The sequence below is a fragment of the Diabrotica virgifera genome, chromosome 2 (assembly GCF_917563875.1).
Source record: "Diabrotica virgifera virgifera chromosome 2, PGI_DIABVI_V3a".
NCBI classification, from domain to species: domain Eukaryota; kingdom Metazoa; phylum Arthropoda; class Insecta; order Coleoptera; family Chrysomelidae; genus Diabrotica; species Diabrotica virgifera.
The window spans coordinates 279,435,359-279,460,612 of record NC_065444.1 but is presented as its reverse complement, the minus strand read 5'-3'; the positions used below and the strand labels follow the sequence as shown (position 1 = coordinate 279,460,612).

General features: G+C 32.9%; 2 protein-coding genes across 2 annotated transcripts in view; one reads left to right on the top strand and one right to left on the bottom strand.

Annotated features, from left to right (window-relative positions):
* The window catches only part of LOC126880648 (centrosomal protein of 290 kDa), a 127,653-nt gene that overhangs the window by 52,335 nt on the left and 50,064 nt on the right, over positions 1–25,254 (top strand). The window lies entirely within an intron of this gene.
* The window catches only part of LOC126880649 (probable cytochrome P450 6a13), a 39,552-nt gene that overhangs the window by 5,219 nt on the left and 9,079 nt on the right, over positions 1–25,254 (bottom strand). Inside the window, exons 2-4 of the mRNA XM_050644691.1 lie at positions 13,949–14,174; positions 7,896–8,056; positions 1,783–2,078 (exon numbers count right to left, since the gene is read on the bottom strand). Coding sequence (XP_050500648.1) covers positions 1,783–2,078; positions 7,896–8,056; positions 13,949–14,166 — 675 coding nt within the window. The 5' untranslated portion in view covers positions 14,167–14,174. The remainder of the gene's footprint in view (positions 1–1,782; positions 2,079–7,895; positions 8,057–13,948; positions 14,175–25,254) is intronic.

The window sequence follows — 25,254 nt, the reverse complement described above, 5'->3', positions numbered from 1 at the left end:
TTCCTCAACCTTGCACAATAAAACGGCACATTTTAGAACAAATCAATAAATTTAAGTTCCTGGAATGTTGGATCGATAGAAGCCTAAATCCTGATCTGTAAATAAGATCGAGAATAGAACAGGCCAGAAAATCTTTCGAAAAATCAAATAATGCTATGTTATTCCCGAATAAAACTCGAAATAGTCCATGTGGTGAGACCACTCCCGTCTGAAAAAATTTCTGATTCGGTTTCTTTTTGGATTCCTATTCAAAAATGTCCCCTTTAACACTGAAGGGTGCCGGTCGGAATTTTTGGGCAGACATTGTTTAAACAATTTTTTTAAACAAATACAAAAGATCACCTTTTTTTGTCCTGAAACATATATTTTTAGATTTTTTGGGTTATTCTAAAGAAGAAAGGTATCTTGTAATTTTTCTTAAAAATTAAGTTTTCGAGTTATAGGCGATTTAAAATCTGAAAAATGCCAATATACGCATTTTCGAGGCTTAAAACTCATATTTAAAGTAGTATTTTTGAGGTTGCCAGATACTTAAATTGAAGATTAAACATTCAGCTTCAAGATTCTGAAAAGTGATTGCGTCTAACCTTAATTTATACCGTTGTTTTTTAATTGTTAAATATGCGTGTTTATCCGATTTTATTGCCGGTGCGGCGCGCTCTATTTCAAAAATCACCTATTTTCCTCAGAAAAATATTTTTTCTAGATTCTTTGGGATATTCTAAATAAAATAAGTTTCTTGGCATTTCTCTTAAAAGTTAATAGTTTTAAAGTTATAAGCGATTTAAAATCCGAAAAATGCCAAAAAACGCATTTTTGGATTTTAAATCGCTTATAACTTTAAAACTGTTAACTTTTGAGAAAAATGTCAAGAAACTTATTTTATTTAGAATATCCCAAAGAATCTAGAAAAAATACCTTCCGGAGCAAAATTGGAGATTTTTGAAATAGAGCGCGCCGCACCGGCAAAAAATCGGATGGACATGCATATTTAACAATTAAAAAACGACGGTTTAAATTAACGTTAGACGCAATCATTCTTCAGAATCTTGAAGCTGAATGTTCATTCTTCAATTTAAGTATCTGGCAACCTCAAAAATACTAATTTAAATATGAGTTTTTATGCCTCGAAAATGCGTATTTTCGCATTTTTCAGATTTTAAATCGCCTATAACTCGAAAACTATTAATTTTTAAGAAAAATTACAAGATACCTTTCGAATGACCCAAAAAAGGTGATCTTTTGTATTTGTTTAAAAAAATTGTTCAAACAATTTGTGCCCAAAAATTCCGCCCGGCACACTTCAGATTTGTTTAAAGGGGACATTTTTGAATTGGAATCCAAAAAGAAACCGAATCAGAATTTTTTTCAGACCGGAGCGGTCTCACCACATGGACTAAAATTCGACTACGTTTATCAAAATGCTACGTCTGGTCGGTTCTTCTCTATGGAGTTGAGACGTGGACCCTAAAACATCAACCGTAAATAAATTGAAGGACTTTGAAAATGTGGATCTACTAGAGAATCTTCAAAATTTCATTAACATCGCATACCTCAAACGAATAAGTGCTGCATAGAATATGCAAGGAACGAGAAATTTTCAACACAGTGAAAGAAAAACATCTTACCTAGGCCACATACTGAGAACTATTGAGTACCAATATGCTCAACTAAGAGTGAAAGGAAAGATCAAGGGAAAGAAAGGACTAGGAAGGAAAAGACTATCGTGGCTAAGAAACATCCTACAGTGGACAGAGCTAAATTGTGAACAATGATTTTTACCATTTTTAAAACATCCCCAACAGTTTGGGTAAACGCTCTTTTTCCCATCAATCTAAACTCCGCTTCGGGATCAGTCATACAATGACATTCTAGTCCAAAGGCACACGAGCCTATTACATCGGTCGTATATCTAGCTAGAATTTCTTTGATTTCAACTTCACCTTTCTCGTTGGCGATTTCTTGTAGCTTTTTGGTCATGGTGTGGCCGCACTTATCTATGGTTCCAAACATGTATTTCAGTTTGCCGGGTGAGTACGCTGGGGTTAGTTTCGATCTCAAGTTTTTCCATTTGGTACCTACAATATACGAATTAAAGTATGTAAAGAACATTAATGATAATGGAAATGAAAGATAGTTAATATTTCATTCCGTTTCAGAGCAACCACCATCCTCTTACGTATGTTTCATCCTTTTGGGATCTTTAGAGAATTGCTACACTAAACTCGGCTTTGGAAAGAAAGATAGTCGAAGTTAGTTATGCAATTTGAAAGAAAGTGAAGAAAGTATAGAATAGAGAAGAAGGGAGGAAGAAGAATAGAATAGAGCACCGGCTAAGTAAGCTAGAAAAACAAGAGACTAAAAAGAAGGTGGGATTCGAGAGCCAGAAAAAGGAATAAAATTAAAACAGATTTCTTTCTGAAATAATTTGAGCGTGAAAGAAGGAGAGCTGGAAGAATAAAACAGAAATTAGATAAATAAAAACAGACAGAGATCCTGAACAAACTAAAATGGAGGGCGCCAGTCTTACACTTCAGCAAATTAACATATATATAGATTAACTAAACTTTCCTAATATAAAATTTATGTTGTTTCATCCTAAACCAACTACCCTTTGAAGTGAAACTGGAAAGAGATATGTAATAAGGAAAAACGAATTTTACTAAATTATTTATTACAATTTTCACAAATAGGAGTACAATTTACAACAGAAAATATACAATTTTACAGAGTGATACATATAGTTGGTAAATAATTGAAAATAAAAGTCTTAGTGAGATTTGATGGTTTAAAAATAGAATACCCTATCAGTTTTTATGTTTGTACTGTTCATTGAAATTTAAATAAACCCAAAAATAACATAGAGGAATATTTGAGATATATATTTTACCGCTTTTTGACTAGTAGCGATAGAAAATCCTCGATAAAGTCTCCCTGAAGACTTTAGTTGGCTGATATTCACATCAGCGATCACCACACCGTAATTGCGACGAAATTTAATGGTACTGGACCCATAAATTCACGTACGATAGAAGGAAACCATTCGATTTTCGGAAACGTCTAACCATAGACCATTCCAGACAGCCTCCAACCAAAAAGTAAGCCTATTTACTTTGAAGAAACGGAAAGTTTCCAGGTACGGAAAATATGTAGAAAAGCCAACAAAAACCAAAACCAAAACACTATAAGACCAAACTCCAAAATCTAAACTCCAAAACTCCAAAATCCAAACGAAAACCAAACCCTGAAACAATAGAATATTGTTTAGGATTTAGAAAACTAAAGTGACAATTTTTTACCGGGATAGAAAAAGAAATCAAAGAATTATTACCTTGTACAATGGATCTTCTCACAAACGACTGCTTGCCATCACAGCAAAATGAAGACAAATTAGATATTAGCGGTCTTTCAAAATAACGAACTTTAAGCCGGACTCAAACGACTCGTGTACTTGGCGAATAATCGTTACTTGCGTTACTTACTATGTCTTTTGGGAGGGTTACTAGAACAATTCTTTGACAATTAATAGTAGTATTAACATTATTATTATGAGTGTTTGACAAATAGTACAATAAAATTGTGCTAGTAACCCACTCACACAGCATTGCCAGTATACGCAAGTGACGATTATTCGCCAAGTACACGAGTCGTTTGAGTCCGGCTTTACAAAAACTAAACGATGTATACGCTGTGAGCTCGTACGTAGAGGGGATATTTACAAATTCGCGAACGCCAGTAGTGACAAGTTTGTAAACGTTTACCGGAAATTTGACATAAATGTCAAAGTGATTAATTTAAAATTAAAATTAAAAACATTAATTATAAACAATATTAGTTGGTCAAAGCTGTGGTATATATTTTTACCTTAAATATACTTACGTTTTAAATACTGAATTTAAGTTTTTTTAATGTTCCGTAATATCTAATTATAAATAATCTATTATACTCTTAGCGCCATCTACACGATTATTGTCAAAGTATCCGAAGTAAGAAATTGATATTTTATCAATAGAACGTCAAAATGATTAGAAAAATCTTAAAAAAATCGATTACAATTTAATTACTTTTTTGCGTTGTAAATATTAAGCGATAACAATTAAATAATATATTTAAAAATTACCGGTAAAAGTTGAATTAGTAACCGCTAGGAGCGACACCAGCGAAGCTCAGAGCGTATAGAGGTGGAAACGGATATATTTTTTGTAGAGGCTTTGTAACTGCACAACAAGATGCCTGTGATCTGCTATGAATCGTAACGAAAACCAACCGTCTTACTAAGTAAAATTATATAAAATAATTCGCTGTTAGACGCTGTAGCGACATCTATTTAAAACAATAAAAACCATGTTTCTGGTGACAACCTGAATTCGTTCCTTCTAATTCTATTCTTTCAAAGAAAAAAGTTTTGCAATGGCAACGCAGCTTATTCGATAAAGTATATATTTTTGGAGAAATGAGAAGTCCCATGTAAACAATAAATCTGAAACTTCTCGTGGAACCAATTTCTGAGTACATCCTTAATCTCTGCTTTTTATAATTAATAAGGCAAGGAGACGACGAATAAAGAAGACGAAAGGGACTTTACAATATGCAGTCACATTCCGTCTATTCGTCTAGGAAAAATTCCAACGAAAGTTAGTTCCGTGGACTCAAAATCTGAGTAAAATGAAAAATCAAAGACAGCTTACGTTATATTTCGGTTCAGAGATGAACCAGACCAGCATCCCCATCCGTATGTTTCGGTCTCTCCAGACTTCCTCAATGGGACTACATGAACACCTCTTCAATCTATATAGGGTGAGGCAGATAAAGGGCCTATTAGAAATATTTCGAGAACTAAAGGCAACTAAATTATGAAAATTAGAAGGGGGTTTTGAAGACTGATCCATTTAATGAAAATATTTTCATATACTTGGTACTTCCGGTTATACCGGAAGTTGCTTATAACTTCGTTTTTTTAAATGGGACACCCTATATATTTTTACATTTTTGGATTCTCCTCGATTTCTTCTTTCTTAAAATATAAGGTTTTGTAACATTATACAGGGTAAGTTAAAAGATAATTACGTTTTCTTAATAATTTAGTAGCAATGTTCACACCCTGTAGGATTGTAGTAGTCTGACATAATAAACTCTATTTATGTTCAAATGATTTTAAATATAGTCTACTATTGTTAACAATTATTAGTATAGCCAAATTTTTAATTTTAGTATACAGGATTGGTCGAAACTCGGAATGAGTATTTTCTGAGTTTTCTTAAATGGAACACCCTATATATTAGTATTGTAATGAAATGATATTTCACGGTACTTTTTTATTTCTTAAGCAGTCCCTATACCTAACTGCTTTAATTTGTGCTTAATTGTTAATCGCACCAACAATCTTAACTTCGATGATATTTTGATAGCTCAACCATTATTGGCAATTTTAAGTATCAGTCTAGATTAATATGTATTTATTTCCAAAAAATTATTTGTGATTGAATATTTTCACGGCCAACCTAATACAATTTCACATATTTTGTGTTGCAATTAATGTTTGGCTTGAATCACCAATAACTCACAAATTAAAGCAGTTTAGTATAGGGAATGCTTAAGAAATTGAAAAGTACCATAAAATAACATTTCATTATAATACTAAAATACAGGGTGTTCTATTTAAGAAAACTCTTAAGATACTCATTCCGAGTTTCTACCAACCCTGTATACTAAAATGAAAAATTTAACTATACCAATAATTCCTAACAATATTAGACTATATTAAAAGTCATTTGAACATAAATAGAGTTTATTATGTCAAACTACTACAATCCTACAGGATGTGAATGTTTCTACGAAATTAATAAGAAAACGTAATTATCTTTTAACCTAACCTGTATAATATTACAAAACCGTATATTTAAAGAAAGAAGAAATCGGGGAAAATCTAAAAATGTAAAAATATACAGGGTGTTCCATTTAAAAAAACGAAGTTACAATCAACTTCCGGTATAACCGGAAGTAGCAAAGAGACCAAAATATTTTCATTAAATAGTTCACACCTCAAAACCCCTGTATTCCAACTTTCATGATTTTCTTACCTTTAGTTCTCGAGATATTTCTAATAGGCCCTTAATGGGGATTCATTTTTTCGAATCCTGAGAAAACTAATAAGTATTTTTGAAAAATTTAAACGCAGAATGGAACACTACATTATAACAGAGGGCCGAAAGTCTCCGAAAACTTCTATAATGTTTATTTTAATAAGTTACAGGGGTGAAAAACTAAGAGAAAATTTAGTGTGATTTTTAATTTCAAATAACTCATTCAAAATAAACGTTTTATTTATTCTAAGGGACTTTCGGCCCTCGGCAATAATTTAGTCTTTCATTCTGCGTTTAAATTTTTCAAAAATATTTATTGGTTTTTTTCAGGATTCGAAAAAAATGAACACAATGTCCGTGGTAATATTTTCCAAATTTATCTTTGTCTTACAACGCACTCAGTCGAATAGAATATTGTCAGTCAGACAGTGACAATCAGTGGCAATTTTAAATATTTGACATGGCATCGGGAATATTTTGAGTTGTTGATTAAATAATGTTGATATATAGTGTATTTGATAAATAATTGATTTAAGGCGTGAACTTAATAATAAAAAGTTATTTATTGTGTAAAATCCTTTATAAAAGGTATATATTTAAAATCCCCAAAAAGGGCTACATCACAATCACATAACTAGTTTTCGACTGGTTTACCAGTCATCATCAGTGCTTACGTGAAGTTTACATGCTAACCACCAAGATATAATATAACAAAAATATGAGGGTCAAAGCTATGTATAAGTAATCCATCAAGGAACCATAGGTTGAAAATGCTAACTTAAGCGTGAATGTTTGAAATATTTTTACTAATATGCCCCAGGTAACATCTGAGCTGTGATTCGACTTGTTCACATGGTGGAAATGTGGCAGCAAGTGACAATGGAATGAATAGAAACTTCCGAACGATGACAACTTGTCCTCGTTCGGAGGTTTCTCTGTTGTTTGTATCTCTGCTCCCCCAAATGATGTGGTGAGCGTTGGAGTCGATTCCAATGATAAGTTCTGTATGCTTATTATTGGTGTATTCTAGAAGGTTCTCTAGGTTAGTCCCTGGAAGTTGTTATTTAGTGTCAATAGGAAAGTAAAGAGACGCAACAATCAACTCTGTAACCAACCCATTGCAATTCAGTTTAATTCTGGCAGCTGCCATGTCTCCCCTACAGAGCTCCATAACTGGTACCAGGTTAAGGTCAGATCTACAAAAGATACAAGTTCTGATTTAATTGTCAGGTACTCCCAAAATTAGTTCCCATCCCTTAACGTTTAATCCCCGTATCTTACCTTCATTTATCCACGGTTCTTGAATAAGCACCATATAAATGTTCTTCTCAGCTACTTCCTGGCACAAAAGTACCGAAGCTGTTTTTTTGTGCTGCAAATTGATCTGTATGATCTTAATTTTGCAGTTTATTCATTTTTGGGGTCTCTAACAGGCCCTCTTGTAATTTCTTCCACCTGCATAGATTCCTCTTCGGCCTTCTGCAGTTCGGAAGTAATCGTTGCAGGTTTTGGTTCCCCAATGTTCCCTGCCTGTCTTGCTTTACCCTCTTCCAACGGTATAATACTTGCTCGCTGTAGAAGGTAATAAGGCTTCCATTGAAGCCTTTCGAGCTGTGCCTCTGACTCCTTATCAATTCGGAGACTCACATACAGTCCTCCGTCAATGTCCCACCTCACATCTGATTTCAATTTTCTTTAACACTGTTCAATCTGTTCGTTAACACGTATAATACATATACATGCATAAATAAAATATTTGTAACATTTCTTTCTTTAACAGACATGTGAAAAAATAATATAAATTTCACTTACCAGCAATGGAAAATAAATGAGCACTTAGAGGATCTTTCTTTTCGTTATAGTAAATTCCCCTATCGTAAAAGTATTGGAAATCCTTATTTAAAATATCTTTAATTAATATTGGATCTAGTGGCAAAAATGCTTTCCGGCTAAAGAAATATAGACCAACAAACCTACAAATATAAACAAAATTATTTATTTGGTAATACCTAGTCCTCCAAAATTGAAGTTTATATCGGTAACTTATATTGCATTATTGGTGTGTTGCCATCGATTTATTCTCTCTCTCTCTCTCTCTCTCTCTCTCTCTCTCTCTCTCTCTCTTTCCTGCTATCACCATCATAATCTAACTGCTACAACCCACGGAGGGTCTTAACATCCCCAAAATTTCTCTGCGTGATACTGTCTTATTCTCTATTCAATTAGGAGCCAGTCCTCTCAGGATCTTGCGTTATTACCGATGTATCATGCATGATACGTCAACATGGCTATCCATCTGAATCTTGGTCTTCCAGTTTTTTCATTCTCACCGTGCCAATAATTTTTCTATGTATAAAAAACGATAAAATTCTTTATAAAAGGTATATTTGTTAAAATCCGTAAAAAGGGCTACATTACAGAACAGAACTAGTTTTCGATCGGATGACCGATCATCATCAGTGTTTACGTGTATCTAACATGCTACATGCTAACCACCAAAATAAAAATATGTGGGTAAAAACCATTTACAATTGATCCGTCATAGGAACATGATAGATGAAAGATGTGAAATTAAAAATGGATGTTTAAAACATCGATGTTTAATTTCACATTTTTCATCTATGTTTCTATGACGGATCAATTGTAAAGGGTTTTTACCCACATATTTTTTATTTTGGTGGTTAGCATGTAGCATGTTAGATTCACGTAAACACTGATGATGATCGGTCATCCCATCGAAAACTAGTTCTGTTCTGTGATGTAGCCCTTTTAGGGATTTTAACAAATATACCTTTTATAAAGGATTTTATCGTTTTTGTAATGTATGGTATACAGCCAACTACAGGTAAACTTTTCCTCGTGGATTTCCTATGTATGTACGTATAATGTGGTATCGTTTGCTTAATTTAATATATTAGTCTACGAACCAAAGCTTTTCATCTCGCAATTTTTACAGAATGGATCAATTTGCTTGAAAATTTGAGAATAAGTAGTGGATAGTCCATGGATCAAAGTCTATATGATGCCGACAGGCGCTTTTACCATGGGGGTGATTGCCACTTCATCTCGGGGGTGACAATTTTTTATTATATTTTGACCGCAAAAGTTAATAAAACATTCATTCTAAGCAAAAAATGTTCTATGCATTTTTTTGATAAAATTAATAGTTTTTGATTTATTCGCTATCGAAAGTGTTGGTTTTATATCTAAAAAATCAATGTTTTTCGATGGTATACTAGTATACTCATTTACGATTCACTCAATTTGTGCCCTAGAACAAATTTTATCAAACCAAGTTCTTGGAAATTAAATTACCTACAATTTCATATTTAAACATTTTTTCGTATCTCTGATGCTAATCTTTCTATTCTGAAAAAAATGGCATTTTTATCAAATTGCAAACATCCGTTATTCGCTTTAAACTTCAGTTTTTTAAAAACTAATCATTTTAAGCCAATCAAACTTCCAAAATCTATTAATAAATAAATAAAGAAGAATAAATAAGGCCAATGACTAAAAATACCGCTAACTTACATTATTATGCTTCCAATTGTATTTTTCCTTTTTTTTTTTCAAAAAAATATATTGATTTTTTAACCGTAACTTTTTTATTTTTTATCTTAGAAAGTTCTTTAGAATTTTGTAGGTTTTTAGAAGATCTATAAGGCTATTAATATTAAATCCTTTTAAAGTTCTCAGTCAAAAAAAGAGGTGGCATTGAAAGGGCTGGCAAAGGTGGTTTTTGCATGATATTACAAAGTTTTAATTGTCAACAGCTCACTCAGTTTTTGACGTAAAAAATTTTGCAAACCAAGTTTTTGGCAACCACTCCAACAAAAGAGTATTTTTTACCAAACTACTAAAACTCGCTATTCGCTTTTAACTCCATTTGTTTAAAAACTGATCATTCTAAGCCGATCAAACTTCTAGAACCTATTAACAATACATAAATCAAGAAAACCAAATCAGGTCAATGACAAATTTTAATTAGGGTGGTGATTAGGGGGTTGTTTACGATCACTTTTTTGCTGAAAAAAATAGGGACTGACATTCTTTTCATTATGTCACTTAATTTTTTTAGCTAGAAATTTTGGAGATACATATTTTTAAATACTTTAAATTAGTTTCAACAAGTTATCAGTAAACAATAAATATTATTGTTGTATAACATTTGGCGACTCTATTTGATAATACAATTACCTATGTGTAAAGTTAACATTGACCCATTGGTAACAATTATTAACACTTCATTTCTTGCCGATAACATAAACAAACGCATCTCATCTCGATAATAAAAAGGAAATAGCCAAGGTAAAAATGCGTATTCTCGTAGAGTGTCCATGACCATTTAGTACGTGAAAACGTCACTAAGAGAGAAATTTCAAAAAAGATTCATTTTATATTAAATCATGCAAAAAATATAACACATAAAATAGTCCTGTCGCCAAGGGGGGTACAACGGCCTCCTTTATTCAGATGGACTTACCCAAGTTTTTTTTATGTATTTTGACCCATAGAACACGAATTTTTTTGGGTAACAGTTGATACGGATGTCGATAAGATTGTTATACACAAAGAACTTGAGGAATTACATAACAGCGATTTCTCGCAAAACAATAGTTATTTATGAAACAGGTCGTGAAGTATGCTGAAGTACTTCACGCACAGTTTCATACAATATTTTATCTACAATAAACAAATAAAAAACTGTAACTTTTCGTCATTGGAATTCATTTCTATTATATAATTTTTAGAACTTTGACATTTAAAAATTCTAACTTCTTTCAAACCACAAAACTGTGAAAACTTTTATTGTAATTTATAGCTCACATGTCATCACCATGACAACGCGAAAGTTAAGGATATTTGATTATATAAAAGTGTGCCAAAAACAGTGCGAAAAAGTAAATCCCATTTAAAATACATTGTTACTTCACGCACACTTTATATCCTTCACGCTCTGCTATCTATAATGACAATGACAGTTTTCACAAACTAAAAACTTATACATAATATGAGATAGAGTAGATAAAACATTTTTTTGTATTTTTTGGGCCACTCTTAGCAAAAAATGTTCTTACAAGTTTTTTCGTAGGATGCATAGTTTTTGAGATAAGCGCGGTTGAACTTTCAAAAAATCGAAATATTGCCATTTTTGAACCCAAATAACTTTTGATTAAAAAATAAAATAGCAATTCTGTTTACCGCATTTAAAAGTTCAAGTCAAATTATACCGGTTTTAAAATTTAATTAAAAAAAAAATCTATACCATTTTCATTCAGTTGCAATGCGAAGGCAAAACAACCTTACTTTTCAATTAGAATACGGAGCGCAGTCCAGTCCCTTGAATCGCGATTTTCGGCTCTTATTGGAGCCTCATCGGAGAGAACGTAGGCACTGTTCTCCAAATCCTAAATGACCAGCACCGAGAGTTTTCCCACCCATTGCAACCGAAGTGAAGGTATTAGGTGACTAGCGTCATCTGGCAATTGAAAGATGAAGTAGTTTTCAATCCTAAAAGCAAAATTAATAATATTGAAAATATTAAAAACATTACTAAAAGATTTTTAAATTGAAAACTTATTGGTACACTTTCCTGGTAAAAAAAATCTTTTAGTAATGTTTGTTTTGCCTTCGCATTGCAACTGAATAAAAATGGTATAGATTTTTATTTTATAGTCGTATTACTCCGTAGAGTAACCAGGTGCATTTTCCGTTGGAACTTTACCAAGCTGCAGACGGGGGATGTGAATTGCATAGTGTAGAATTCCTTCCCTTTGTCTTCACTGCAGCATCCATGTGCTTGCAAATTGTAGAAGCCTTGGAGGTGTCACCAGGAAAGTGTACCAATAAGTTTAAGTGTTCAATTTAAAAATCTTTTAGTAATGTTTTTAATATTTTCAATATTATTAATTTTGCTATTAGGATTGAAAACTACTTCATCTTTTAATTGTTTTATTCTCAAGCAAAGCTATAAACAAATAGTGTTTACCGTGCCCAGGCATGCGTTTTAAGGCAAGCTACGTAGAAATAGCCTACAAACGGTTTGCCTACTCGTTCGATATTAAATGAGAAATGCATTGAAAACATCACTCAAGCACTATGTGTTTATAGCTTTGTTTAACAATAAAGAATTAATTTTTAGCAATGCAAATAATCAAAATCGGTAGAATTTGACTTGAACTTTCAAATACGGTAAGCAGAATTGTTATTTTACTTTTTAATCAAAAGTTATTCGGGTTCAAAAATTGCGGTTTTTCGATTTTTTGAAAATTCAACCGCGTTTATCTCGAAAAGTATGCATCCAACGAAAAAACTTGTAAGAACATGTTTTGCTTAATGATCCAAAAAATACAAAAAAAGTTTTGTTTTGCGAAAAATCGCTGTTATGTAATTCCTCAAGTTCTTTGTTTATAACAATCTTATCGACATCCGGATCAAAAAATTCGTGTTCTACGGGTCAAAATACATAAATAAAACTTGGGTAAGTCCATCTGAATAAAGGAGGCCGTTGTACCCCCTGGCGACAGGACTAAAAGAACAAAAAGATAATAAAACTTGAAAACTAATTCATTTCAAAATAGTCTGTTTCATAAAATATTTCTCCTTTCACTAAGATATTAACTTCTAAAGCTTGATACTTCTTCAGAACTATTCTTCTACGTTGTGCCAGTTGTCGCATCTTCTTGATGGGTCATTTCTTTTATCTCTTGATAGATTTGCTACACATTGCAGCATCAGCAGAATACAGCAGACTTTGGTTGTCAAGAATTAGAGAGGAAGTGAACAACAAGAACATACCAACAGTAGAGGAAAGAACGATAGGAGAATGTGAAACACAAGTCTATCATACACTATAGATATGCAACACACAATACACAAAAATACTTTTTACAATAAATTATGTCCCAATAATCGATATAATTTATGAATATCCACACACACAGAAGCACATAGCATAATTATTACACAAACACACAGAATATCCCATATAAACATAACATGTAACTTAGACATGCCAAAAGATAACAGTTCGTAACTTGAACATATAGCTCAATAGGTAATTTGCATAAAATTTTAAATTCGAAAAAAAATGTTATAAATCACAACAGAAGATAATTTAAAACATGTATCAAAGATAAAAAAGTTTTGTTTGTTTTTCGTTTGGCCCCTAAAGACGATTAAAAATTCAAATTATACCAGCCAGCCCAAAACGCGTCGTGACGTCATTGGGCTATATATGTTTACATTCTGAACCAACAAAGTAAACAAAATTGTATATAATTTTAAATTAGACATTATAACCGTCAGTAGAAAATGCAGTTATGTGACGTTACAAGTGTTTTTGATCGTTTGAACTATTCATAGAAAACTTGTACTTTTACAAAATGGTTTTATTTTCCATAGTAAACCTTCTTTCCTTTCCTTCAATAACTATATCAAACTCCAATCTCAACCAACTGGTATATATTATTACAATGACATACGATAAATGTCATTAGAATATAATTATTTTTCCTTTATTCCGCAACGACGAGCTGGCCAAATACCCAAGTAGGTGGAGGCCAATAAACTAAAGAAGAATCAGAAGAATATACTTAAATATAACCATAAACGGAACCATATCGTTAAACGATGTGACGTCACGGGTCGTTTGAACTATTTTAAAATACAGAAGACTTTAAATTTGTACTTCTACGTTATTATAAGTTTTTTAAGCGTGAAATTTTGGAAATCCCATTTTTATACAAAACTGAACATTATTATATAATAAAAAAATGTGTAAGTCTGCTATAGTAGACAATAAACAATAAACAAAAAATGCTCAAAGACATAATGATATAAAAATTACACCTTTCACTTACCTCCGACCTTTCATTTTGTCATATATTTCCTTTATTTTATCGCCCATATTTTGTTTCCTAAATATGGTATCGTACATATCTCCAAAGGGAAACTCTGGATCCAGTTGGGGCACTCCCATATTTTTCCAGTATTTGTAGGCATTTTTGTAGTATATGTATATTAGAAGGAATATTGTGAGAAATAACACTAAACCTAAATTCTCTTTGACAAACTCCATTTTGTGATCTAAAAAAAGTATTTTTTTAAACACTATAATCTTCGTTAAACAAAAGAATATTTTAGAAATATGTATTAATAAAAGTAATGATGTCAATCCGAAAAGCCAAAATGTACAACAATCTTGCACAATAAGTGGTACATTTTAGAACAGGTCAATAAATTTAAGTACCTGGGATGTTGGATCAATACCAGCCTAAATATTGACATGGAAATAAGATTGAGGATAGAACAGGCCAGGAAATCTTTCGATAAAATCAAAAGACTGCTCTCAAAAACATGTGATTCTCAAATATAACTCTAAGTTCGACTACATTTATCAAAATGCTAAACTGGACCCTTAAAACACTAACCTAAATAAATTGGAGGCCTTTGAAATGTGGATCTACCGGAGAATTCTCAAAATTGCATGGACAATGGACATCGCATAGCTAAAACGAAGAAGTGCTCCATGGAATAAGCAAGGAACGAGAACTTTTCAACACAGTGAAAGTTAGAAAAACATCATAGAAATAATAAGTACCGATATGTTCAACTAATAGTGAAAGGAAAGATCGAGTGAAAGAGATGACTAGGGAGGACTAGGATGGAAAAGACTATCGTGGCTAAGAAACATCCGATAAGCCTCTTATTTGTGTACCGTCCTTATTTTCAAGCGTTGGCTATGTCGTATTAACAAGCTGATGAAATGTTTCTCAGTCGGCAGCTATTTACAACAATTCCTCGACCGTTCGACCTGTCCATTGTCTAATGTTACGCAGCCAGGACAATTGTTTTCTTCCAACCCAGCGTTTTCCTTCAATTTTGCCCTGAATGATCAACCGGAGTAAGCGATATTTAGGTCCTCTCATTATACAGTCGAACCCGCTTATTAGAATCCTTGTTGTAGGAATATCTCGGTTTATGGAATATAAATTCGAGGTCCCGAAACGTTTCCATTTACTCCTTAATAAATGTATCCGTTTATTTGAATATGTTCTAATTAAATAATACCGCTTATAAGAATATTTTTGAGGTCGACGAATAAATTTTTTGTACAATTTACTAAAAAATTAAATATTATGGTTTGTCGTCAAGGGCCTGTAACATCTGTATTGATGGTTTATATATTATTAGGGTTTCATAATAAGTAGATAATAAAAATTTATTATTTTTTTACGAGTACCAATTCGATCTTTAGCCAACAAATGCATAGGTCATAAAGTAATTTTTATTTGTCTACAAAGTTCTATACAGGGTGTTAAGACGAAAATTTGATTCCCACCCCAGTAACTCAGAAACCAAGAGTTTTTTCAGAATAAAAAAAACATGTCAATTTGTATTGAGGAGGTGGACGAATTGTCATGCAAGGGGGTCATGTAGGGGGTTTGTCCCCCTTTCCCTGCCCCGCATCAGGCCCCCATTTTTTTATATAGCGAATGTAGTCGAGTGGCACATCATTTGAAAGGTATTTGCTTTCTCTACATGACCCTCGATTTTTTTTTAATTTGCGGAATAAACTTACAGCTAATTTTGGATTTAACTAATTTATAATAAATTTGTCAAGTCCAAAATTATCTTCAAACTTATTACGTAAATTAAAAAAAATAGAGCGTCGTTTAGAGAAAACAATTACCTTTCAAATGATGTGCCACTCGACCACACTTGCTATTTAAAAAAAAAGTGGGGGTCGATGCGGGGCAGTAGGGCGTTACATTTGTGGGCATGCATTTTGCATGAAAATTCGTCCCCCTTCCATTAAAAATTAACGTGTTTTTTTAGATTTTGAAGAAGCTCTTGGTTTCTGAGTTTCTGAGGGAGTCAAATTTTCGTTGGTTCAGACTGTACATATTGCCACCACTTAGTTGCTTGTTATAAAATTTTTAGAAGCAGTTTACATATTTAGAATTTACCCAGAGAGTACCTACTTGTTTGCAAGAAGTGGATCATGGCTTTGTTAAATTTGAAAAGAAAAGATCTTTAACCAGACTTGACGTTGAATAATGTAATGTAACAATCCATGTCTTGCCGCCAATACAACTTCGATTCAACCAATGGATTAAGGATGACCACAAGGATTAACAACAAAAAAAGATATAATTACCGATGATTTCTCAAGAAAAAATAAGTAATTTTATTATATATGCATCTTAATAAAAAAAGTATTTACATATCTATATATTGCATACATTTTATATTAAGGTGATACAGTAGCGATCAACAGGTAGCAAAAACGCGTTCCAAGATTTCGGCTGTAATTTTGAATATTTTTTTCGAGATATTTGGCACACGTATCCGTAATATAATAAAAAATGGCGATACAAAACCCAATTTGAAAAATATATTAATATGTGGAAATTGCTCTGTAATTAAATACAATATTAAAAAACGAGCCTGTACCGCCATTAAGAAGAACAAAAAAATACACTTTCTTCAAATAAACTTTTTATACTAAATTTTTTTATTTCATTAGTAGTTCCAAAATGACACAAAATCTAGGCATCGGATAAAAAAGTTTATTTGAAGAAAGTGTATTTTTTTGTTCTTCTTAATGGCGGTACAGGCTCGTTTTTTTAATATTGTATTTAATTACAAGTAATTTCCACATATTAATATATTTTTCAAATTGGACTTTGTACCGCCATTCTTTATTATATTACGAACACGTGTGCCAAATATCTCGAAAAAATATTCAAAATTACAGCCGCAATCTTGGAACGCGTTTTTGCTACCTGTTGATCGCTACTGTTTCCTCTTAATTACTTTCCATATTAATTACTGTATTCATTCACATACATATAATGTAATTTGGTATTTAATAAATAGATAAGTAGTAGTTACACTGCTGTATTATTGACATAAAAAGACGTAAAACCATATACATACATAATATACATTATACATATTGGCATAGTATATAAATATGTACTATTATTGCGTATATTCGGTACACTTATTTCGGCTAGCCACCAATGATCGGTTATTAGAATATCCCGGTTATAAGAATAATTTTGCCTGGCACGAAGGCTATTCCAATAAGCGGGTTCGACTGTATGACCGAAGTATTGAACCTTTCTCATTTTTTCGACGTTGATTAATTCTCGCTCTTTGTACATCGTCTCTAGCACACGTTCGTTATATGTGTGCTGTCCATGGGATTCCGAACGCTTCTAATTTGTTGAGATTCTTCATTTTTGTTGTCCAAGTTTCACATCCATAGAACAAAACGGACCAGACGTAGCACTCCAATACTCTTAGACGTGTGGTCAATGACAGACTTCTACTGCACAATACAGAACGCCAGCTAATAATGCTTTTTGTGCAAGTTCTATTCTAGTCGAAATTTCCTCATCACTTTTAACCCTTTAGTCAATCCAGCTACCCAGATATCTAAAATGTGTTCCACCCTTTCCAGGATTTTGTTATCTAATTTTAGTATTGAGTCTTTGATTTTAATTTTTCCGACCACCATCCATTCTGTTTTCTTTGCGTTGATTGTTAAGCCCTTTGCAATACATTCGTTGTTTACAGCGTTCAACAGGGTTTCAAAGTCTTCCAGAATCTCTACCATTATGCGTATCATAATGGCAGATATTTCACCACCGAGTTTAGCATCTTCGCGACGATTATTTATCGCTTCCTCAAAAATTGGTTCGGTGTAGGCATTGAATAATGTCAGCAGTGATATAACACATCCCTGTCTGACAACACGCTTAATATAAACTTTAGCTGAAACTTCTTGATCCAACTTAATACAAGCGGTCTGATTGTAGTAAAGATTTTTGAGAGAGATTAAAGAGAGATATTAAAGATCAGACAACGGACAGGGTTAAATTTTGAACAGCCAATGAGCAATAAAGGACATGATAATACAAGTCCCTTGAATAATTTTTAATATATTTATAATTTGTAGCATGGCCTATTAATCATTCACTGTGTTTTCTATTGTTTACTTTAAATGAGGGAGATAAATTTTTGACACATAATTAACGATTACATAATCATTTCAACTTCTTGAAACAAAATACCTAACGACTGTTTTACATCAAGATGAAAGCATAAAATATTTACTTCAAATAAGTTTTATGTCCATATTAAAAAGTCGTTAAAGCCTTTCCTTGCACTTTCAATAGTTTTAAGTATGTCATTCACATTATATTCGCACAGTTGCGTAATATTCGAGTTAAGCAATGAGTTTGTCACATACCAGATGGAGATTAACCCACAAAAAATGATCAAAGTATGTTACACACGTTTTCTTTATGGAACATTAATGTAGATGAATTCTTTAATAGTTCTGACAATAAAACACTGAAAACGTTTGTTTCCTATACTTCCACAAAATTTATTATAACTGTGACTACAGCTGTTTCGGCAGAGTGCCTTTCTCAAGTGATTTAGTTTACTATGGGTTTGCCTTTTTAAAGTCTTTAACTGAAGAGGTTGAGGAGTGGGGAGCTGTTTGTCTCGAGTTGGTCATTCAGAATTATATCTGTATTTTTTAATTTATTAATTTCCATAGATTCCAATAAAGATAGCTTAAGGCCTTTATTTTGAATATGCAGAATTTGAAACTCTTCATTAAAAGAATGATTATGATCTAGAAGGTGAAGTGCGTATGTAGAAGTGTCTGTTTTTCTATTGTTGAAAGCCCTTTTGTGTTCTGCTATCCGTTTGTCAAAGGTTCTGCCAGTTTTACCGATGTAAGTTTTCGGACAGTCACCACAAGTTAGTTTGTAGACACTACTCTGTAGTTGTTTTCTCTTTCGGCTCGTATTGTTCTTAATATATTTGCTTAAGTTGTTGTTAGTTCTGAAAGCTGGTGTTATTCCTTTCTTTTTTCCTCCATAATGCTGGTGTTCTCAAAATCCATATTAAATCCAACAGAACAGAAATACCTTAATATTATGAACCCACAACCTCCTAAATTATACTCTTTTATTAAGAGGATGGGTACGTTTTTTCGGCTGCAATGCTATTCAAATGGGGATTCATTTTTTTCGAATCCTGAGAAAACTAATAAGTATTTTTGAAAAATTTAAACGCAGAATGAAAGATTACGTTCTTACCGAGGGCCGAAAGTCCCTGAACACTTCTATAATGTTTATTTTAATAAGTTACAGGGGTGAAAAACTAAGAGAAAATGTAGTGTGATTTTTAATTTCAAATATCTCATTCAAAAGAAACTTTTTATTTATTCTAAGGGACTTTCGGCCCTCGATAATAATTTAGTCTTTCATTCTGCGTTTAAATTTTTCAAAAATATTTATTAGTTTTTTCAGGATTCGAAAAAAATGGACACCATGTCCGTGGTGATATTTTCCAAATCGAACATTCGCTATCTTTGTCATGCAACGCACTGAGTCAAATATAATATGATGACAAGACACAGTGGCAATTTTAAATATTTGACATGGCATCAGGAATATTTTAAGTTGTTGATTAAATAATATTGGGAGTGTATTTGATAAATAATTGATTTAAGACGTGAACTTAATAAAAAGTTAATTGTTTGTTATTTATGGAAGATCCAATCAGATAATACATCAGGATATATTCTGTGATCCAAGTATTTTTTTTGTTAAAGATGTTCAAAATTTTAAGTGTTCCATAGTAACAATATATGTATTATTAAAAAGTCACTTTACCACTTTTTCTCTTTTCTCGATTGAGTATTAGTTTTTGTTGTACATATAAATTATTACAATCACTGAATACATAGTTAGTGAAAAAATTATCACATTTATTAACTGAATTAATAATTTGCATTTATACAAATAACAGTTATTCAAGAACATTCAAAAGCCATCTCTTTAAAGTTAATAATGACATTGTCAAATAAAATGACATTCTAGTAATGTTTACATATCCATACCAGTGTGAATTTCACTACACGTAATTTGCCGTGTAAAGACAGAAAAAGTAGGGATAGCCGTAAAATATTTGCGAATTATGTACCCATGACCTTAAACTACACAAACCTGACCACCCAATAAGGCCTGCAGTTTTTTTATACAGTTCCGTCATATAAACTTTAAAAATAACTGTCAGATATTATTACAGAATACATAGTTATCGTAAATTTTGTGGAAGTATAGAAAACAAAGGTTTTCAGTGTTTAATTGTTAGATAAAATGAACTTACATCCAGTAACGGTCGAATCCATCAATTCTTTAATAGTTATTTATGAAACAGTTAGTGCGGGAGCACGCCAAATAGAATTCTATTTTGCTGACGTCACAAAATAGAATTTCTTAATGGGAGAATCGACGGTTGCTAGGCAACGTGACGTCACTAAAATAGAATTCTAATTGGCGTGCTCCCGCACCAGCTTTTCGAATATGTAAAAATAATTTTTCTACGGATAATATTTTTTATGTGAATATAATTACAAAATACTACAGAATTTCACTTTTTGACATAAATGTAATTGATAATATTGCAAATTTTGTACAATATTTTTAATAAATAAAGTCAATAAATGTTAAGTTAATTCAAATAAATAAATAATCGATTACTGCCATCGACCACTTGTTAGGTTAATTTGATTAAAAATCGCGGCAGGTAAAGTAAAATTCTTCTTTCAGTACATTAAAGTGATACTTTACTGCCGCAAATGAGGGCAAATGAGTACAATAATGAATGACTTTAGTGACGGTTGGCGATAAAATATATTTAATTCAGTCTCCAGAGACAAAAATGACACTGAACCTCTAAAGCTTGTCACGCACGGGAAGCTAAACTATCATATATATATATATATATATATATATATATATATATATATATATATATATATATATATATATATATATATATATATATATATATATATATATATATATATATATATATATATGAAACTTAAAGCTAAAATCAATATCAACAAAAGAATTAATATTAAAATTAAACTCACCAGGCTTCCGGGTTGAACCGCGTCGTTGGTTTCTAGGCCGAGCTTTCGACGTCCTCTCTGACGTCATCTTCAGGGCTTCCGGGGTCTCAGTCTCCTGAGGCTCCAGACACTACACTCACTACTCACTACTTCACTACTCACTGCAATACTGTTGTTGCTGACGCTGGGGCGGTCATTTATACCGTGGACTGATGTGACTGACGTGGCTGTCGATGACGTGGCGGAGTGGGAATTAGCGCGAAGACTATTTGGAGTGGCGCGAAGATTTTTGACGGCTGGAATTGTATTTGTAGATGGAGCGGACGATGTTTTCTTTAGGAGGGGTCTCCAAGTCGAAGGTAAACGGATGCCGTCATCTCTTTTATTGAGACAACTTGGCCGTTTTTCGATTTCTATGGCTTCTCGGATAATCCTTTGTTTATAGAAGCGGATGGGGGCTATGGTTCTGGAGTTTTCAAAGTCAATTTTGTGACCTGTATGAAGATGGTGTTGGCCTAGGGCTGAAACTGAATCGGAATTGCGAACAGATATGGAATGTTCATAAATCCTATTTTGGATTTACCCCCCAACAAAAACTTTCATCTCTTGTCCGATCCGTCAAAGACAACATTCCAAATGAACAACACGGAGTTTATGAAATTCCTTGTGCAGACTGCCCCCGATCTTACATAGGACAAACCAATCGTAGAATCCAAAATAGGATTTATGAACATTCCATATCTGTTCGCAATTCCGATTCAGTTTCAGCCCTAGGCCAACACCATCTTCATACAGGTCACAAAATTGACTTTGAAAACTCCAGAACCATAGCCCCCATCCGCTTCTATAAACAAAGGATTATCCGAGAAGCCATAGAAATCGAAAAACGGCCAAGTTGTCTCAATAAAAGAGATGACGGCATCCGTTTACCTTCGACTTGGAGACCCCTCCTAAAGAAAACATCGTCCGCTCCATCTACAAATACAATTCCAGCCGTCAAAAATCTTCGCGCCACTCCAAATAGTCTTCGCGCTAATTCCCACTCCGCCACGTCATCGACAGCCACGTCAGTCACATCAGTCCACGGTATAAATGACCGCCCCAGCGTCAGCAACAACAGTATTGCAGTGAGTAGTGAAGTAGTGAGTAGTGAGTGTAGTGTCTGGAGCCTCAGGAGACTGAGACCCCGGAAGCCCTGAAGATGACGTCAGAGAGGACGTCGAAAGCTCGGCCTAGAAACCAACGACGCGGTTCAACCCGGAAGCCTGGTGAGTTTAATTTTAATATTAATTCTTTTGTTGATATTGATTTTAGCTTTAAGTTTCATTGTATTAACCGCGGAAACCTTTCCGAACATATATATATATATATATATATATATTAATTAAACGAAAAGATTTCTCTGGTATACAGAAGAAATCTTTTTTTTGTAAAGTAAGAAACGTGGCTTTGTAGACAAATCTGTGACACAAAGAGGTGTCTTTTGTCGTTCATCGTCTTTTATGAAGACTTTGAAATTTACATTTTCGCGTCCGCTACGGAAAAGATTTCTTCTGTATACCAGAGAAATCTTTTCGTTTAATTAATATAGATGTCGTACCAAGTGTACTGAAGTCTGGTTATTTTATTATTACCAGAAAGGCCAAAAGCATTTTCTTACACCTCGACCATCCACCTAGATGTTCCTGACGAGAGCTTGACATGAGCTCGAAACACGTCGTGTAGAATATCGGTGGTGGTCGAAGTGAAATAAAATGCAATTGCCGTTTCCTTTCATATATATATATATATATATATATATTGTTATATTTCTATTTGATATGAAAATTAAATTTTGATAATTATAAACAAAATTCACTTTAATATAAAATATTTTTAATTTTCTCAACCTCGGGCATATAAATTTAGAACAACCTGTATACAACAAATTGTTATATTTAATTTTAAGAAGTGATTAGAATAAGCGTACGAAACTCGGAACAATGTGCTTAGATAAAAAAAGTGAATGACGCGTACCATTATCGTTCTTCTCGGAAGGTCGATCATTAGCCTATGCTAAATAAAACTCAGTGAAATAGATGATAGTTCATTATCGTTTTTCGCGGAAGGTTTCGATCATTAGCCTATGCTAAATAAGACTCATTTGAAAGAGAGAATAGGTCATTAAAATTTGTAAATAGTTAGAAAGTATTTTAGAATGGGAATTAAATATTTTCTTTTGAAATCCATTAAGCATATTTAGAAAGATTAAAAATTGGTTTTGAGGAATATTACGAATGAGAGTTGGTGGTGGAAGATTGATTTGTGAATCTGGAAGGGATATTTAGAAAGTAGGTGAATGAATGACAAAGGGAGATCAGAATGTTTTGAGCTGTCGAGAAGTGAAGTCGAGTAGTAGACGGTAGTGTACGGAGAGTGAGAAAGCCGGTATAGTTCCGTGAGTGTGGAGTATCTATCGTGGAACGAGAAGTAGGCCAGGTCGAGAGTAAAAGAACCTCCTTGAGCCAAGAGTGTCCCGGTAGCTGATAGCAGTTTCGAAAAAGGTAGAACACAGCATCACGACAAAAGCGGGAACGAGAGCTATTCGAGCTAGTTTTTCAAAGGAGAACATTACTGGAAGCCAGGACGAGGTTTGATCGCAGCCAAGGATAGCAGGAAACGGGTCTTGTGTGAGGACATTTTCAGTTCACCAGGAAAAGGTCAGTCTCATTTGTTTGGACATGAATGTATGGGTTTTTCGTATTAAATTCCACATAAAAAATTGAATAACATAATCAATAATATCAGAAAAGCTTCATCAAACTTAAATAGAGTTGTTCCTAATAACTCCTAATAGTTAAATGTTAATAAAAACTTTCAATTGAAAACCAAAAGGAAATAAGATTCCCATTTGTAAATGTTATGTTTAAGAATAATAAGAAATAGCAAATATTAAGCATTGATTGCCTTTTAAATAAAATAAAAAATATTTTGATTATAATTGTAACCCATATGTGTATTTTTTTTACTTTTTTCTTTTCTATCCCGATTAGGAACCATTAAGAAATATTTGAAGCCACGAAAGTAAGTAATTAATTTATAATTCGCCCTGAGATTGAAAACATATTGATATGTGATCTGGTTAATTAATTAGATTAGTATTAATACATTGATTAAATTAAGTGACATATAAAAATATTATCTCATATCAATAATCAAGATCACATCAATATATATATATTCTAGATTTATTCGTGCAGCATGCCCCGAAGTAGGCGTTCTTCCTCTGGGTAAGTTCAGGATACGTTTGGGGCATGCTGAGCGAATAAATCTATAATATATTGTTACATAATTTTTATGGGAAGAATTTGAAAATAATTTTATGTCAAAAGACCACGAGACCGTAGATTTTCATGACGCTGTATATGGTCAAAGTTTGTAAATAAAATAACTTGGCCGTAAGAAGTGTTTCGCGGAAGAGTAAAATTTTAGTGGTAAAGTTTCTACGAACATTTTATAAATTTCAACAAAACGGACTACAACGTTTGTTTAGAAAGTTAATGTATACCGCGGTTGATTGAACAATAGACAATAAAATTTCTAAATGGTTTCCCAGAAAGAAACGATAGTAAACATTTTTGTTTGGTTTAGGATAGAGGGTTTTTTTCGATTGTAAATAAAAATAATTTTAATATCTCTTAGAAATTGTGGAGAAAGATATTTTGTATACATTACTATTTGTTCTTAAGAAAAGAAAGTAGGGATATGATGTGTGGAGAATGCTTGTGATTGGCTAGGAGACCGATGGAAGGAGAATAGAGTGGTGAGTTTCCAATTGATGAGAGAAAAAATGAATGTATTGTGTAATTACCATCCAAAGCAATCAGTCCAGTTTGAAAGTAGTGTATTTGTGCAAAGTGTGTTAATTTGGTGACCGTGGAAGCAGATTCGTATGAGACGAAAACGAGATCAAGTCGAGAAGTACAAACTCCTTGTGTCCGAAAATATTCCAGTTTCTGTCATTAACAAGTACCAGTATTATATAAACTTTGCACGAGGATACCTAGCTGAGTGAAAAAATCTTTGGATTCTAAAGATTGATATTGTTTTTATCGAGTCAGATATTTTAATTTGAGGAGAGACTTCGAACAAGTGCTGTTTTTTTGAAACAGATTGAAGGAGAAGGACAGTTTGCAGAATCCGAGGAGCACGTTGTGGGAGAACCAAGGACAACAC